The following is a 16,342-nucleotide window of genomic DNA, read 5'->3' as shown; positions in this document are numbered from 1 at the left end:
GTCTGTTATCTGTTTGACTATCTTTCCAAAATTGGGTTCTTATCCTGTTTCCCATGAAACAAAGATAATCTCTCCAGTACTGTATTCTAGTTATGAAAAGTTTTGTATTATAAAAATTTGCTTTTTTTGCACAGAAATAAAACCATTAGTTAATGTAGCTGTATTTGTAATTGTATCTGACTATTCCAATGTTCATCTGAATATAAAAACATGGAACATCCAATTTTATTTCAGCACATATATTATTTTTATTAGTGCCTTTCATAGTGGACCACCATTACAAATAGCTTTACAAGATATGAGACTAGGGTGGGTGAGTATGCATCAACTGCAGAGTCACTTGCAACAACGTCTCACCTGAAAGACGGAGCACAAGGTTAAGTGACCTACTCAGGGTCACACAACAAGTGAATGGGTGAGCTGGGATTTGAACTGGGAACCTCTTGCTTACAAGCCAGTTCTTTTAACCATCAGACCACACAATTGAAACACGTTTCAAATCAAGAACTAGACTAAGCCGTCACCTGCTCTTGATGATGATGAATGACAGATACACTGAATAGAATGTGTTTAAACAAGTAATAACAAGTGTTCACTGAACGGTAAATTTGCGTTAAACTGCAGGCATGTTACATATCTGCAACAGAAATTGGTTTTTCACCTAGGTGGCACCCTGGCAGCAGTACATCAGCATACATGCTTAAACTGCAACTCTAGCTCTTCAGTTGAACGCTAAGAGGTATTAAGCCACGAGGTTCATGGTTCACATCCAAGACCTGCTTTCTGTGTAATAGAATGGGGCTGAGATGACAATTCACTGAATAAAACATTCGTGACAATAAACCCCACTGGTACCTGTTTGCCATCAAGGGTGTAGATCCTCTTGACCACTCCACTCTCCAGCTTGATGGCCTCTGTGATGTCTGTGAGGACCTGCTCGAAGGAGTGAGCCGTCTTCTTGTTGAGAAGGACCCGCACGGCCTTGCGCGGCTTCACCCCGCTCCGCATCACTGTTACCAGCTTGGGCCTCACAAAGTCCTTGCTCTCCTTCATCTCGCTGCCCTTCCCGCTGGCCAGCGACTGCAGGCCTTTCTGAGTAGCGGCAGAGGCCTTGACATTCACCGACCAGTTGGGGTTGACATTCCTGGTGTAGTCAACCTTTTTGAAGTAGTTTTCGGACGCACACACGTAACTCTCCCCTGCGAAAACGGAATGAAAAGCAGATTAAACAAATGAAAAGCATGACAACAGAGCTCTCTAAATCTATTTTTCTAAATAGAACATTCTGGCAAGTGTAACAGGGTGGAAACTGGCCGCGCTCAGCAAGTGAGCATCTTAACCACAATGCAAAAGAGCTGGGCTTGTATGCCTTCCTGATTTTAAAGCTTTTAACCTCACCTCTCCAACGAGACATTCATATGACTAACAATTTCCAGTCATTTGTAGAGGTATACAACTTACTGATACAGGACAAAAGGCTCAAATAAAAGAAGAAGGAATTCCATCAAACTCGTAATTTTAAAGTTTTATAAACAAGCTTAGAATTCCAAACTTTTAAGTAAAGATAAAGAAACATCAGGAAGCAATTGTAGCTGTCTCCGTAGAACTTCTGTTTATAGTCCATACTTACCAGATCACTTTGTGCAGTGTTTACAGCTGAGTATGTTAATACAGAGAAATGGAACATGTAACTGAGACACACAGTGCTTAATAGAGGGTTCATGGTTTCCAGGGACAGTTTAATGTGTGGTTTAGTAAAAATCCCTCCTGAAAGTGAGCAGAAAGTGAAGTGATATTGAGGTCCGGAGCAAAGATTTTCAAACTTGAATTTATAACTCTTGTTTCAAATAAAAATAAAAACAAATATTTGAATCACAAGCACTCACTCACTCACCTCCCCTTTCACCCTCCTGATAATTTGTGTTTTTCCATTACTGACTGGTTGAGTGATTGCTTTGAATACTACACAAGTCAGAGGATTCAGTTCAGCCCCCTGATCAGAGAGCACAGCCCTGCATGGTAGCTGAACCAGGTGAAGAAGGGCCAAGGATAATGGTTGAAGAAGGTTAGTGCATTCATCTGCTGAAAAAGATCCCAGCCAAGCTTAGATTCACATGGGAGCTATTAAATATTAATACAAATGGGTTTTACATCCAACTGCATCATCCTCTGCTTTACTGTTGTTTTAAGATATGGAAGGTAAGTGAAGCAATGTCATGCGTTGAAGTGAATGTACTGTAGCAAACAAAGTTATTCCATGAATCTGACCTGTTGTGAAATTCCAGTCGTTTTATTGGTACCTAATGTTCAGCTTACAAAGAAACACATGATATAGTAAAAAATACTTTAACATGATACATAGCACTACATTAGGTTAAAGAAAGTTCTGAGTTTCTATGTCTTAATATCAGGAAATGTGTTACTCTTGAACTTCCATGGACCTTTTACCTCAGCACGGTCTTTCTGAGTCAATGCATGTTATTGATAAGGGAAGCAGCTGCCTGGTTAATGACAGGAAAGAAGCCGTTAAAGCAGTGGAGACAATTTCAACTTCCATTTGAAATGATTGGGGAAGTACAACACTATCTGAAATCATGGCTTGCAAACAGATTTCTTTAACTGAGAGTAGCAAGGGGGATCGTAATTATATATATATATAAAATAGATATATATTATATTATATATATATATATATATATATATACACACACACACACACACACACACACACCCCTCGTTATATCGCCCCTCGCTATACTATGGATTTGGATATATATCGCGGTCCTGGAGTCGGCTCCCCATTTTTCCTGTCTAACTGCGTATGCCTTAGCTGCAATATACATAGGCACTTAGAACTACTGTTTGTTTTATTTCATACTGCATATCACAAACAAGAATATACAAAACAATTAAAAACAATGCATTAATATCATCCTGTTATCATGTACACAAGTATTACACAATAACACAATGCAAATTAAATACCTACTTGGTGAACCGGTTTTTATTTTAGCCAACCAGGTGTTCACATGTGGCAGCAACGCACAAGCAAATGCCACAAGGCAGTGATGTCAGCTCCCTAGGAACAAGCCTCCTATGTTGCTGTTGGGAATGGATTATTTCAATGTAGCGGGTTTGTGCATTTGACAAAGGAGAGGAAGACTCATTAAATTAATTGGAGACTGAAGTTGATGAGAAGCAATTACCCTCCACTGTACAAATTAAAATGGTGTGCTGCTTTTTACAAAAAAAATGAGAAAAAGCAGGTTGTGTACAGGATTTATACTGGACCCTGGTGCACCCGATAAAACAATGGAGTGGTTGTTCAGTACTTATTTGTTAGCCTTTTTGTTTTTCTATGGGTCTGTCAATATATAGTGGCCCTTGATATATATCGGATTTATATTGGACCTCGACATCCCCCGAGTATGTGGTATCCATATATATATTGATGCACATTTGAGACCTACATACACTGTAATTAATGGAAGTGCACAACAGGTAAGATTAACAGAATGATTTTGCTAGATACGACCCCTTTAAAGTGGTAAGAAGTCTGTTTTATAGCCTTAAAATAGGGCCCACACATTGAAAGACCTCATATTTCAAAAGGTTGTATTCCTGCCAGAACTGCACAGAGCATTTTATTTAATAATCCCATCAAAGGCTTTTAATTTTGCAGCTTCTGTTTAATCTAAACCACACACTGTCACGTAAACTTACGGCTCTTGATAGAATATTACAGCTAATTTGTTCTCATTTTTAAAAGCAGTTTACTCTGACAGTTCGTTAAAACTGGCACTTGACCCTGGCCTTTATATAGCTAACAAAGTAATTCCTGTAAATCTTACCTAATACTAATTATTATCATTTGGTAGCTCTGTTTTTTTCATCATTTTTTAAAGGTATTTCAAGCTACTAATGAACTAAATCTACCAAGAGCTCCTTCTAGATGTTCCATTGCTGCACGTCCGTCGCATCACCTGATTCTATTTCATGAGGTCAAAGGAAGGAGAGACTTCTAGGAGCTTGAGTTCTTTAAGACTCAAGGAGACTTTTTTTAAAAAAAGCATAGGTGTTCTTTTTTAATAAGTGTATTAAACAGAAATATAATTCAAATGTGAAGCTTCTGTTCTGTTTTATTAAATGTATGTGTATGTGAAAAACTAGACAGATTTAACCCAAGTTTAAAAAGCAACTAAAAACAGATCCCATACATATAATATGCAGTATATTAGAAATTCCAGGATTTGTTTTTTTTGCTCAGTGCAGCACTTTTACTTTGTCCTTCATGGAGGCTAATTCTGAGAGAAAGGGGAGGCCGTCGATATAACAGGGTTTACAGAAATCAGGGTCATCTTCAATGTTAGAGCAACGTTGTGTGAGTAAATACATGACAAGTCATTAATCAAACAGAGGCACAGTTTTGGTAAAGCACTTTGAATTGAGCCTGAAGTTAATTGAAGCCGAAAGCAAATCAGCTAAGTTGAAGCCTCTCCCTCTGCTTCTCAGACTATTTTGTTTGCAGCTCAACCTTAAGAGCTGATCAGCTCATTCCGATCAACTGGAAGAGATGATCAGCTCATTCCAATCAACCGGAAGAGATGATCAGCTTGTTCCGATTAACTGGAACAGATGATCAGCTCGTTCCGATTAACTGGAAGAGATGATCAGCTCGTTCCGATCAGCTGGAAGAGATGATCAGCTCATTCCAATCAACTGGAAGAGATGATCAGCTCGCTTCGATCAACTGGAAGAGATGATCAGCTCATTCTAATCAACTGGAAGAGATGATCAGCTCGTTCCGATCAACTGGAAGAGATGATCAGCTCATTCCAATCAACTGGAAGAGATGGTCAGCTCATTCCGATTAACTGGAAGAGATGATCAGCTTGTTCCGATCAACTGGAAGAGATGATCAGCTCATTCCAATCAACTGGAAGAGATGATCAGCTCGTTCCGATTAACTGGAAGAGATGATCAGCTCATTCCGATCAGCTGGAAGAGGTGATCAGCTCATTCCGATCAACTGGAAGAGATGATCAGCTCATTCCGATCAACTGGAAGAGATGATCAGCTCATTCCGATTAACTGGGAGATGATCAGCTTGTTCTGATCAACTGGAAGAGATGATCAGCTCGCTTCGATCAACTGGAAGAGATGATCAGCTCGCTTCGATCAACTGGAAGAGATGATCAGCTTTTTCTGATCAACTGGAAGAGATGATCAGCTCATTCCGATCAACTGGAAGAGATGATCAGCTCATTCCGATTAACTGGGAGATGATCAGCTTGTTCTGATCAACTGGAAGAGATGATCAGCTCGCTTCGATCAACTGGAAGAGATGATCAGCTCGCTTCGATCAACTGGAAGAGATGATCAGCTTTTTCTGATCAACTGGAAGAGATGATCAGCTCTTCCCGATCAACTGGAAGAGATGATCCGCTCATTCCGATCAGCTGGAAGAGATGATCAGCTTGTTCTGATCAATGGGAAGAGATGATCAGCTCGCATTGATCAAATTAGCTACAATTTAACTCTTTGCAGCATTTACATAATGAAAATGACGGGTGGGGAAGAACTGCACCAGTCTGCAGGGGGCTGAGGGGTGACAATGACTGGAAGGAATCCCATGGAATTGGGAAGGGTTAGAGTCATCAGTGGGGTGACCAGATTTATAAAAGGATTGCACATGTTTTATGCCCGTAAAACGGGCATTGAGTGTTCTGAATTCTTGGATGGGATTTATAAAACACACACAATAGCATAAACATGCAATTAAATGTGATTTGCAGGGGCAATGTCCCTGTGCACTTTAGCCCTTGATGCATATGTAATTCTGTATATGCATATGTAATTCTGGGCTATTTCTGAACAGAATCGCTAAAATTGGGTGGGGATTTTGCAAATTAGGTCTATTAAATATTCAGTCTAATTTATTAAAGCTGCCAGTAATTGCGGGCCTCATATTTGCTTGATTGTTTTAAGAACTCTGAAAAGCAGGCTTTAATTTGTCCATATCAGTAGGCTATATAAAAGGCAATGTGATGTAGGAGACTTGTCTGCATAAGAAGTATACATCATTTTCTTTAATAACATTCTGCAGAGCTAATTTTTTAACTTTTCTGATCAAGTCAGTTTGTAAATTGCAGTTTATAATACTGTATTGTTTTACAAACTCCAATTTTCAATACATGTTTCATAGCTTACATGACAAAAAAGAAAGTCTACAAATAGAGAATATAGAATCCATGTAAAAAGGTTCTTCAAAGCACCTAAAAAGGTCTCCCCGCAGTGGCAAAGCAAGGTTCTAACGAGAGCCTTTACTTCTAGAATGTAGGCATTATTAAAAGAATGGTTGAGGAGATTAAGAGAAGATGGAACGATATTCCGAGGCGCACTAAAGAAAAAGTCTCATATACATGTAATTCAACGAGGACTCATCCTCCACTGTTATTTTAGTAATGCCTACAGAATTTATTTTTTGTAATATGGAATTCTGGTATTTAACAATACAGGTTCAGGCAGTATTGTTAAATTCGAGTCTGAAAGAAAACGGTAAAAAAAAGAGTTGACCCAAACTTGCTATTTATTGTGAGAGGTGTGTAATTCTCCACTGTTAATTGCAGTGAGGGGTATTTAAATTGGTTGATTGTGGAATCGGCTGCTTTACCTAATTAGGTTGTTATTTTGACGCTGAGTGCGGCCGCACTGAACACGCACATTACGTGGCTTTTTGCGGTTTTCCCCCTTTATAAATTTGGGTCTGAGAGCAATGCCCTTTGCTGTAGTTCCACATGGTAAAACCACAGCAAAGTGTAATGAAGCATCGAAAATACTTCTGAAAACTCATAACTATAATAAGAAGGACATGTGCCCCATCTCTAGTCACTCTGCATGTATCTGTCTCTCCTGATAACAATATGCACAAGCATTTTCCAATCAAGGACGCTAATGAATCTACAGAGCTCAAATGCTCTTGATATAGACCCTGCGTCAAACAGCAGCATTCATATTTCTATTAAGCATGTGACAATCACTGCAATCATTTCCAAAGACTAGAACAAAACAGTGGACGTCTTCATGAGGCGGCTCTTTGTAAGTTCTCATCTTGTAAGCATGAGGTAACATAAATAAAGCCAGCGTGTCAAAGTTCTCCTGCTGGTTAGCATCAGTATTGCAGAGTTCCTCAATATAAATGGGTGGGCTCAATCGTAATCCGAATCAACAATCTCCCTTTTGACCTGTGAGAGCACTGTACAACAGGAACTGCATGCCTCGTACTGAATGTTTGGGCAGTTCATTCCAGGGGCAGTCGGAAGCCAGCCATTCAGGAAGGGGGCGGTGTGACGGTACCAGGAGTCCTCGCCCTAGTACAGTGAGCGTTGTTCGAGTCATGAATTGGAAGAGACGTAATTGAACTAGCTATCGGAAAGGGGCGGGGCTTAGGGTACTTTAGGGGGGCATGACGCCGTGGTTGGTTCCTTTGTTGTGGTTAATGGGAGGCAATAAGGACTGTAAATGTGAGTGGAGTGTTTTATTCACTGATAAACTGTCTGTATTTGTCTTTGACAGACGGCTAAAATGAAGCCGGGAGCTGCAGCACGAAACCAGCGCTAAGCCCAGACCTCTAAATACATACCACCACTGCTGAAGCACCACACCTGCACAAAAAGCACAAAAAGTCTGGAGACGTGTTTTTGTGTCTGTGTTGCGTGTTTGTGTTTGTCTTTTTATTTCGGAACTGCAACCCCTTTTCTTATATGCCGGCAATATCCACTGTTGGGTAGAGCCAGCCTTATTATTTGACGGTCTCAAACCAAGATAAGTGCAATATTAAAGTGCTGTTTGAACCGTAACTTTTGTCTGTCATTGTTGGAGCCCCTGCATCTCCTGTACACCTGAGCACTGCAAACCACTCGTTCACAAATCCGAATTGCAATGTTTGCATCTAGGGAGATGATAGAGAATGATTAAGCAATGTGTTGTAGTTCTTGTCTAAGATTGGTGTCTTCAAATGAATCTGCTCTAATTCCGACTAGGATAACTGTAATTATTACAATGTGACGTTTGTATAATGACTGAGCTGTCGTGAGTTACATCCTTTGTATAATACATACCGCTTTCCTATCAAAAATATCATAGTTTACCATACACTATTACCCAAGCATATAATACACACACTGTATATGAACACAGAGATTCCGCTAGAATTTGTAAAGGGGTGAGCTGATATAATCACTTTGCCATAATTCAATCAATTCAACTTTTAAAAGCTAAATGAAATGAATGAATGCTGTGTTAGATTGATGGAGTGTGAGCAGTCCGGTCTGGGGAGGTAATCCTGCACTAATGTTCTGAGGTTACATATTTGTCCCCACAAATGTCTTTAAAATGATTACACTTTAAAGAGACACGTTGGGCCAGATTTAAAAGTAAAACTTATTTTTTGTCATTAAAATATGATGTAAACTATCCAATAGAAAATGTGTTATATTAAGAGTTCTGAATGTCTTCATTAACAATCTCTTTGACATGCGATAGCTCATGAATCAACAGGTGACACGCAGCCCTCTTTTGCAAGTGGGATAGTGGTTTGGTGTTCAGGACACCTGTTGATTTTGACAGTGAAAAATGTGATCCTAAACTTGCAGTCATTATTAATGCTGCAGTAAATTCAAGCCAGTAGGCGGTGCTTTGCTACTATGCTGTGGTACTAACAATTGCTTTATAAATACTTAAATACTTTTAAAAATACTTAAAATACTTTACAAATTAACATTTAAAAAAAAAAACTTTAAAAAATACTTGTTTTCTGTAGTTTTCATTTGTAATCAACATGTGAGGCTGTGGTCCAATACCACAGAATGGAAAATGATCAACTCTCCTGCCATCCCACAAATCATGGATGGCAGGATGGCCAAACCACTGACTGTCTGCCAACATTAGCGCATACAGCCAGCCCAGTCTGAAAGTCTCCCCAGACTTACAGTTTCCCTTTACAAGCTCTGCACGTGTTGGCATGGGAATTAAAAACGGCAGCTGCTATAGTGCTAAACGTGACAACTAATTAACTCAGCTCTTTCATTGTTTTAAAAAAAGGTTGTGTGTAAATCTCCTGCTAAATTGCTACTAACGAGTGGCAGTACCGTTTATGAGATCGCACTTTCTTTACCTAACTAATTTGACTGTTTTAATGCACGGTTCACGGTTGTAAATATCTTTCTCCACATGAGGGTTGTCAGCTCTGAGAAACAATGTTGGCAGACAGTCAGTGGTTTGACAATTGTGTTATAAAGGAAATTTGTAAAAGCATTGTTATTGAAAAGGTTATGCAAGTCATAAGGGTGTATTTTATCGCTAGATCCGCTAATCCGCCCCTTAACTGTACAATGTACTTCATCTAAGTTGTGGAGATAAGCTTACACCTCCATGGAGTGCAGGATGAGTCATGCTTGGATGGCTTGAAGATCTCCTGATAAAGAATGCTAATGAATCTCTGTCCTAGCGATGCAATACTAACCTTCCTCCAGCTCGTCCATGGAAGTGATCTTGGTGGTGCCGTCGATGCTGAAGATGAAGCGGACGCCCTGCGGCAGATTGATGTGGTCGGACAGGGAGCGGGTCAGGTCAGCCAGCAGCCCGTCGAAGGTGCGGAAGCGGTCAGTAGCCACGGCGTACACAATGCCCTTGAAGTAGCGGTCCCCGTTGCGGTAGAAGCGCACCTTCTTGGCTTTCTTCTCGTTGCTGAGGGTCTGCAGGGTGCGCGTGCGGTAAAAGCTGCAGTGGGCGCTGTGGGTGGGGCTCGGCAGCCCATTCATGCGGGACCCTCGGGAGGTTCGGGAGCTTTTGTCCCGTTCATCGAAGTGTCCAAAGTCCAGCTCCATGGTTACAAACTCAGAAACAGGTTGATGGTGCGGAGTGACTGGGGGGCTGTTGCAGTGATATCTGAAGAGAAAGACGGAAATGTAGTCACTTGGTAGAACAGAAACTCATGGGTAATAAAGAGTAATCTATTTAATGTAGTTCATGGAACATAGACATTTCATCCTGATTTATCCCACTGCTTTGTAAACCAAAGCATATGTTTAACTGAACATTATTGCGGTCTCTGCACTGCACTGATAAGGCATGACTTCTATATTCATTACATCAGTTTCCTATAGTGCAGGACAGAGGCAGGGTGGAGGCCTGCCACTGTAAATTAAATAATATGTTTTGCTTTGGGTTTTTGGTTTAGCTTTGATTATAAATAAAATATATTAAATGTTGTAAAAACAAAGTGTGTGCTGGATGGCAGGGCTGGCAGGTTAGACCTCCCTGCCTGCCTAATTGAAACCCAGTGTGCAGCAGGTGGCCAGGTGTCAATTGCATAATTAATAATCAATGAACCCTTGCCTATCCCTTGCCTATATCCCTATTTGGATATTCTTTTAAATCTTTTATTTTGAATCTGCTGGAAAACAAAGGCATAATTTGTATTAAAGTGCAAAAAACTAAATTTCTCCAGAATAAAATAACCGTGGTATCCCACCAAATGACCAATAGAAATGAAAGGACTCTTCTCCACAGTACAAAGTGTTATTTATTTCAGGCATCATTTATGCATTGGTTTCCTTATGCATGACATCTTTCTCAGACGGTGATTTATAAATTCTGTTATATGAACCAGTAGGAGCATGGTCATTTTTCCACTGAATACATTTCAAGCAGCGGCCATTTGAATACTTGTCCCAGCATTTTTATTTCACTCTTAAATTACATTTACTTTCATATTACAATCTCCAGCCCACTAGGTTTATGTCACAACATAAATTCAAAGTTTTTAATTTAATGGTGCTATATATATATATATAATATATATATATATATATATATATATATATATATATATATAAAATATATCTGCCACCACACTATAAACCCACTTCCTGTGCAGCAAGTTTTAGGACATACATGCTGACCCTTACACCTTCAGTCTTGGGGTGACTGGGGTCCTAATACCTGTTGCACAGGAATTGGGTTTATAAAATTGTAGCACAGTTAATGAGCACCCCCTGAGTCAAGGGGAATGCTCAGTCCAGAATGTGTGTTGCCAGTTTCTTCTTGTTGCTCAAGGCTGGTAGTTTGAGAATTGTCTCCATTACCAAACAGAGATTATGTCTTCTGCAAAGTCCTGTGGCTGTTTGTGAAGTGGAGTGAAGAAAGTGCTTAACAAAAGCTCCATGGAGTGATGTCTGTTTGTGTGAGTTAAGAAAGCTAGGATTCAGCAGAACTACCATGTGATACAATTGAAAATGTGAATATTGCTTAGGGGAGCTGCAACATTTCGGTATGCTTTATACCGTCCTCAAATGAGCATGTGCTTGAAAACATAAAATAGAGTTCTATATATATTGGATAAGACATGCCCATTTCAGGTGGGGCTAGAAGAGTTGAAAGGTCACATCATATGATTTTTTTAGAATCAGGAAGTACTAAAAAGGAGCTGGCAACTAGAATTGTCAAAGGGCAAACAGATTCTGATACAGACGAAAATGATTATAATGCTAAATTGGAGCTAGAGAACTCTCTCGTCGTAAACTAAAGTAATTCATCTTAAATGCATGTTTATGCTCTCAAGATACCACTTACACACACTGTCCTGCAAGTATAGGAACAGATAAGGGTAGAATGACTTGGGGTTGGGCGTTAGGTCTTGGCTGGTAGTAAAGAGATAATATTTTAGGTACCATTGTAACTGAGGAACACACTGTTCATTAAAATATTTTGCATGCATTTGATGAGGAGACTCAACCTCCCGACCAGTCGCTTTGTATTTATTCATCACCTTGGACTGTGCTCTGACAAAAGTTAGGCTTCACCCCTGTCACCTATCAAAGCCAAGCAGGTGGGTGACAAAAGGCACTTTTGACATTGCAGGCCATATTATTCATGCTGTGGCAGAATAGCAGAAACACAGCACTAGAGAAGAATAAGCCCTTCACCCAGAAAGAATTAATGTAACAGGCTATGATAAACTAACCTCTTAATTGCAACTCAATTCCACACTGTGCTACTGCACAGGGTTTTGTAAACCTGAGACCTTGCAATGTATTATAAGGTATCTTGGCTGCTATAAAGTTAATATAGAAACCTGAGTGGAGTCCTCATCCAATGGGGAGGAACACTGGCTCAGACATTCCTCAGCACAAGATACAAGGGCCAGAACATCTTTTACTTGTAGTATGTACGAACATCACCCTTCCTTTTTTAATAAAGAAAAATAAATACCTTAATGTTTCTTTATGATAGCGGCGTTTATTCCAAGGTGGCCTCCTATTATAAAGCTGATATATGACTGCGGCGTCAATACGAGGGTGTCTTTAATACGAGGGTGGCGCCAAATTGAAGTAATACGGTATATGTAGAGAACAGCTTGTCAAATTTCAATGTAATGATGCTAAGCTGATTTTTAACAGATAATACTGGGAGATATATGGAGGAACCTGTCCTCCAGTCTGTATATTGTCACACTGCCCCTTTCACACTGGCATGCTCAACCCGGGTCACAACCTACCCAGGTCAGGACCCAGTTTCAAGCGGGTCACGTGCCTGATTTCACACTGCTTTTGATAAAGCAGAGCTGACTTGGGTGACAGACGCAACTGCACAATGCGCGTATCAATGCCCTGGAAGCAGCTTGTTACTGATACTTCCATCCAAGCTTCTCTGGATCGGTCCAAATGTTGATTAGAGCAAATGTTTCTACATCTTTGCTGCAATATAGCTCAATCAACAAAAATATGGATAAACAGAATAAATAAACAGAAATGTTCCTTGTGGAAGTGGCTGTCACTCATGCACTTTGTCTCGCTCAACCCAGGTCAAAGCGCGTCAACCACCATCCTGAGGTGGGTCGCTGGGACACGGGTCAACTCGTGTTTTCACACTACATGGGATTGTGACCCGGGTAGCCAGAACCCGGGTCCGGACCCTGGTAGGAGTGCCAGTGTAAAAGGGGCTTTATAGTGCCATCTGTTGTCCTCCCAATACAGAAAAACCAAAAAAGCAAGATCTAGATTCAACACAGCTGGCAGTCAGGATTGCCCTTAGAATGGTCCAGTACATTTGTACTGGAATTCATTTTTCCATGTTAATATAATGCTTTTACTAATCTTAACCCTGCTTGCCTGGGCTATAGTGATTATGGATTTGGGTCTCTTTTTAAATGCAATTGCCTGTTGGTTTTGCTTGCAGCATTAGCCCAGGGTACAGTAGTAATAAGTACAAGTACAGTATGATGAGTTGCTTGCAGTACTTAGTTTTGCACCTGCATACAGTATATTGTTTAGTAGCCTAATTACTACAGTACAGGTCACTTGTGATTTACAGTGTTGTATATATATATATATATATATATATATATATATATATATATATATATATATATATATATATATATATATATATATATATATATATACACACACACACACACACACACACACACACACACACACACACATTCTACAGTATTTGTTTGCTGACTTTTGTCTGTGTCTCAATATAGTGCAGTCCTGGGTATATTTTCATTAGCCCTGACACCATCTATATTCCATGGGGATGCTGTACTCCACTGTGCTTATACTTTACTATCCTTTTAACAGATTTGCTGCATTTAACTTTCAAACGGATGGGCTAGCATTCAGGCTGTGACTGACTGTGGTCTGTGCCACTGTCCCCTATCTAAATACACAACAAAAAGACAGCCCTAATCCTTTTTTGTTACATAAAAAAACACTACCAATATGTGCTAAACCATTGATCTGATGTTGATGCAGATCCCAACTGCTTTTCAGTATAGTCTCATGACATCATCCCTGTCCCTCCCAAGGTGGGGGGGGGGGACGGGGACTGTCAGAGCTGGAGACGATGACAATGGATTTCCACAAGGAATCAAATCAGCGCTCAGTTAGAGTGACCTGATTGTGTTCCTTTAACACCGCACTCACTCACACTCCACAACGATCCACAATGACACTGTGAGGAAGCTATGAAATTCTGATAGAAGAAATACTGTTAAATTTTATATTTAGAGCACCGCAGGCTTGTCGGGTGTTATAAGTTTTTGTCAGCTTAATGCAAACACACACCCAGTCAAATAAAAAAGACACATGCATGCACACATGTAGCCCGTCTTTTATATGGCTTTTGTAAGCTTGCACAATGAGATGTGTTGCAGTGCTAATCATTTCTTCTTTTTGTGATCAGAAACATTGAGGGACAATAACACAAAGCCCATTTCAGGATGCGAACAACTGCCCCTCCCTGCCATTAAGTCCTGGTTCTCCCTCAAACAAAGACTAGCAAATATAATCAAATTGTATGGGCGGTGGTTCTCTCTATAGCCCACTAACTTCATTCAATTCCCAATCGATTCGAACCCTGGCCTCCAGAGGTAGGCTAGTATATTAACCCATTGCATGATTTTGACGTCATCAACTTTTAAACAATACTGTTGTAAGTAATTGTTGAGCACATCTGCCCCTCCCTTTCCACCTCATTCCTATCAGACATTGCATTGAGAGGACTCTATTAAATGGAGCATGCTTTGCAACGAGCGCTAGCTTTACACTCTCCGGATTGCTTCAAACACATCCACATGCAGATCACGCTTTAGACCCTTTCTAGTTACCATTCTGAATACCTACAGTAGTTGCGCCCAGCCCCACAGTGCTAACGCCAGTGTTGATTGTTAAGTGCAGCAGCTGGTTTCACAAGGATTGCTGTACACTGGTTTTGAGGCAGTGAAGGGGTTTAGAAGAGAATAGGGTTCTTACGGGTGTAACGTCCATTTGCTCCAAAGGGAAATCACTTGAGCGCAGGACTCGTGTGTCTGATTGTTTGCTGCTGCCTTCCGCTGAGGTGCCTCTCGTTATTAGTCTGAATATTTTAAACCGATAGAAAGGATAAGATATAAATTAAGGAAGAAGCTTGGGTGCTGATACAGAACTGCTACTTGATGTACATTGGCAGCGATGTACACTTCTTTGTATCAAACGGACACCTAGGCTATTACAATGTGAGAGACTGTGGCAGGTATTCAAGCACAAAGAAACCACCTTCCCATATATCTAGCAGCACACCTCCTCAGTAGCTACCAGTTTAAAATCACTACAGTGAACACATGTACAAGTTTGCTTTTCAAATATTAATTCTGCAAATTTCATTTTTTATTCACATTCAATTATGGATATTTTAAAATACAATTTAAAAAAAAAAACTTTTTTTACATTATTGTCTAATGTCTGAGCGTATTATTATTATTATTATATTATTATTATTATTATTATTATTATTATTATTGCTTTATTTTAATTGTGTTTATTTTTTAACGTTGGTGCTACCAGCAGATTTTCTTCACCTGCTTACATTGTTAATGTGATTCATCCATTCATTCATCTATTATGTCATTTCTGTGCACTTTCAAAAAAAACATGCTAAAGCACAAAAAAACATCAAGCCCATGAAAAGCCCTTTCACACATATAGCGGTTCCTGATTTCTAAGCTATTCCCGTTCATCTTATTCCATTTTGTCAGAGCTGTACTCACCAGAGTGCTTAGTGCTGCCGAGAGGGTGTGGATGTTGTAGAATAGAGAGACAAGCTCGCACTGTCTTTGTCTCGGCTTCAGACTGAAGAGTTCTGCTAGGGCGAGAACGCTGGCTCCTGGGTCCTAGTGCCGAACGTATAGCCCATGCGAATCAATAAACGTGATTAAACGTGTTCTCTGCACATTTAACAATATGAACAACTCCCTTTAAGGGAAGTAGTAGTACATAACATCGTGCATGTAGTATACCAGAAATTTTAAAAAAGACAATAATACAGTTTATTCTACTGGTAAAAAGGCATCTCCTGTGTATCTACATATTGTATGAAATAGCCCCCTTAGCTTTATGGAAAAAGCTATATGTGTATTTAGGGTATAAATTATCTATTACAATAATATTTTTTTCAGGGATAATGGAAGCACTTGCAATATGCAGCACACACTTCTTACAAATAGTATATCTCACACATGACTGATTCATTTGTTTTGCAAATAGAATCCTGGACATGTGTTCTATAACTAGGGCTTCTGATTTCGGTTTTAACCAATAAAACACCCCCGATTACAAAAACAATTAAATTGGTGGATAGCTAATAAACACCAGAACCCACCAGAAAAACTGTGGAAATGGTTAATCAATTCACTTTACCATTTTCCCATTAAAAAATAAAACCTACTAAAAAATAATACATTTCCTAGTGCTGCTGGGCAATGTCCCGCCTTCCTGACTTGTATCTATCATTGATT

At 39.8% G+C, this 16,342-nt stretch overlaps 1 protein-coding gene across 2 annotated transcripts in view; it reads right to left on the bottom strand.

Annotated features, from left to right (window-relative positions):
• The window catches only part of LOC121295208 (neuronal migration protein doublecortin-like), a 74,093-nt gene extending 58,411 nt beyond the window's left edge, over window positions 1–15,682 (bottom strand). For both annotated transcript variants that reach the window (XM_041219627.1, XM_041219626.1), the window contains exons 1-3: window positions 15,596–15,682; window positions 9,524–9,948; window positions 856–1,199 (exon numbers count right to left, since the gene is read on the bottom strand). In XM_041219627.1, coding sequence (XP_041075561.1) covers window positions 856–1,199; window positions 9,524–9,887 — 708 coding nt within the window. In that variant the 5' untranslated portion in view covers window positions 9,888–9,948; window positions 15,596–15,682. The remainder of the gene's footprint in view (window positions 1–855; window positions 1,200–9,523; window positions 9,949–15,595) is intronic.
• Window positions 15,683–16,342: the final 660 nt, after the last annotated feature.

The sequence above is a fragment of the Polyodon spathula genome, chromosome 20 (genome assembly GCF_017654505.1).
Source record: "Polyodon spathula isolate WHYD16114869_AA chromosome 20, ASM1765450v1, whole genome shotgun sequence".
Classification (NCBI taxonomy): Eukaryota; Metazoa; Chordata; class Actinopteri; order Acipenseriformes; family Polyodontidae; genus Polyodon; species Polyodon spathula.
This window is presented reverse-complemented; position numbering and strand designations above follow the sequence as displayed.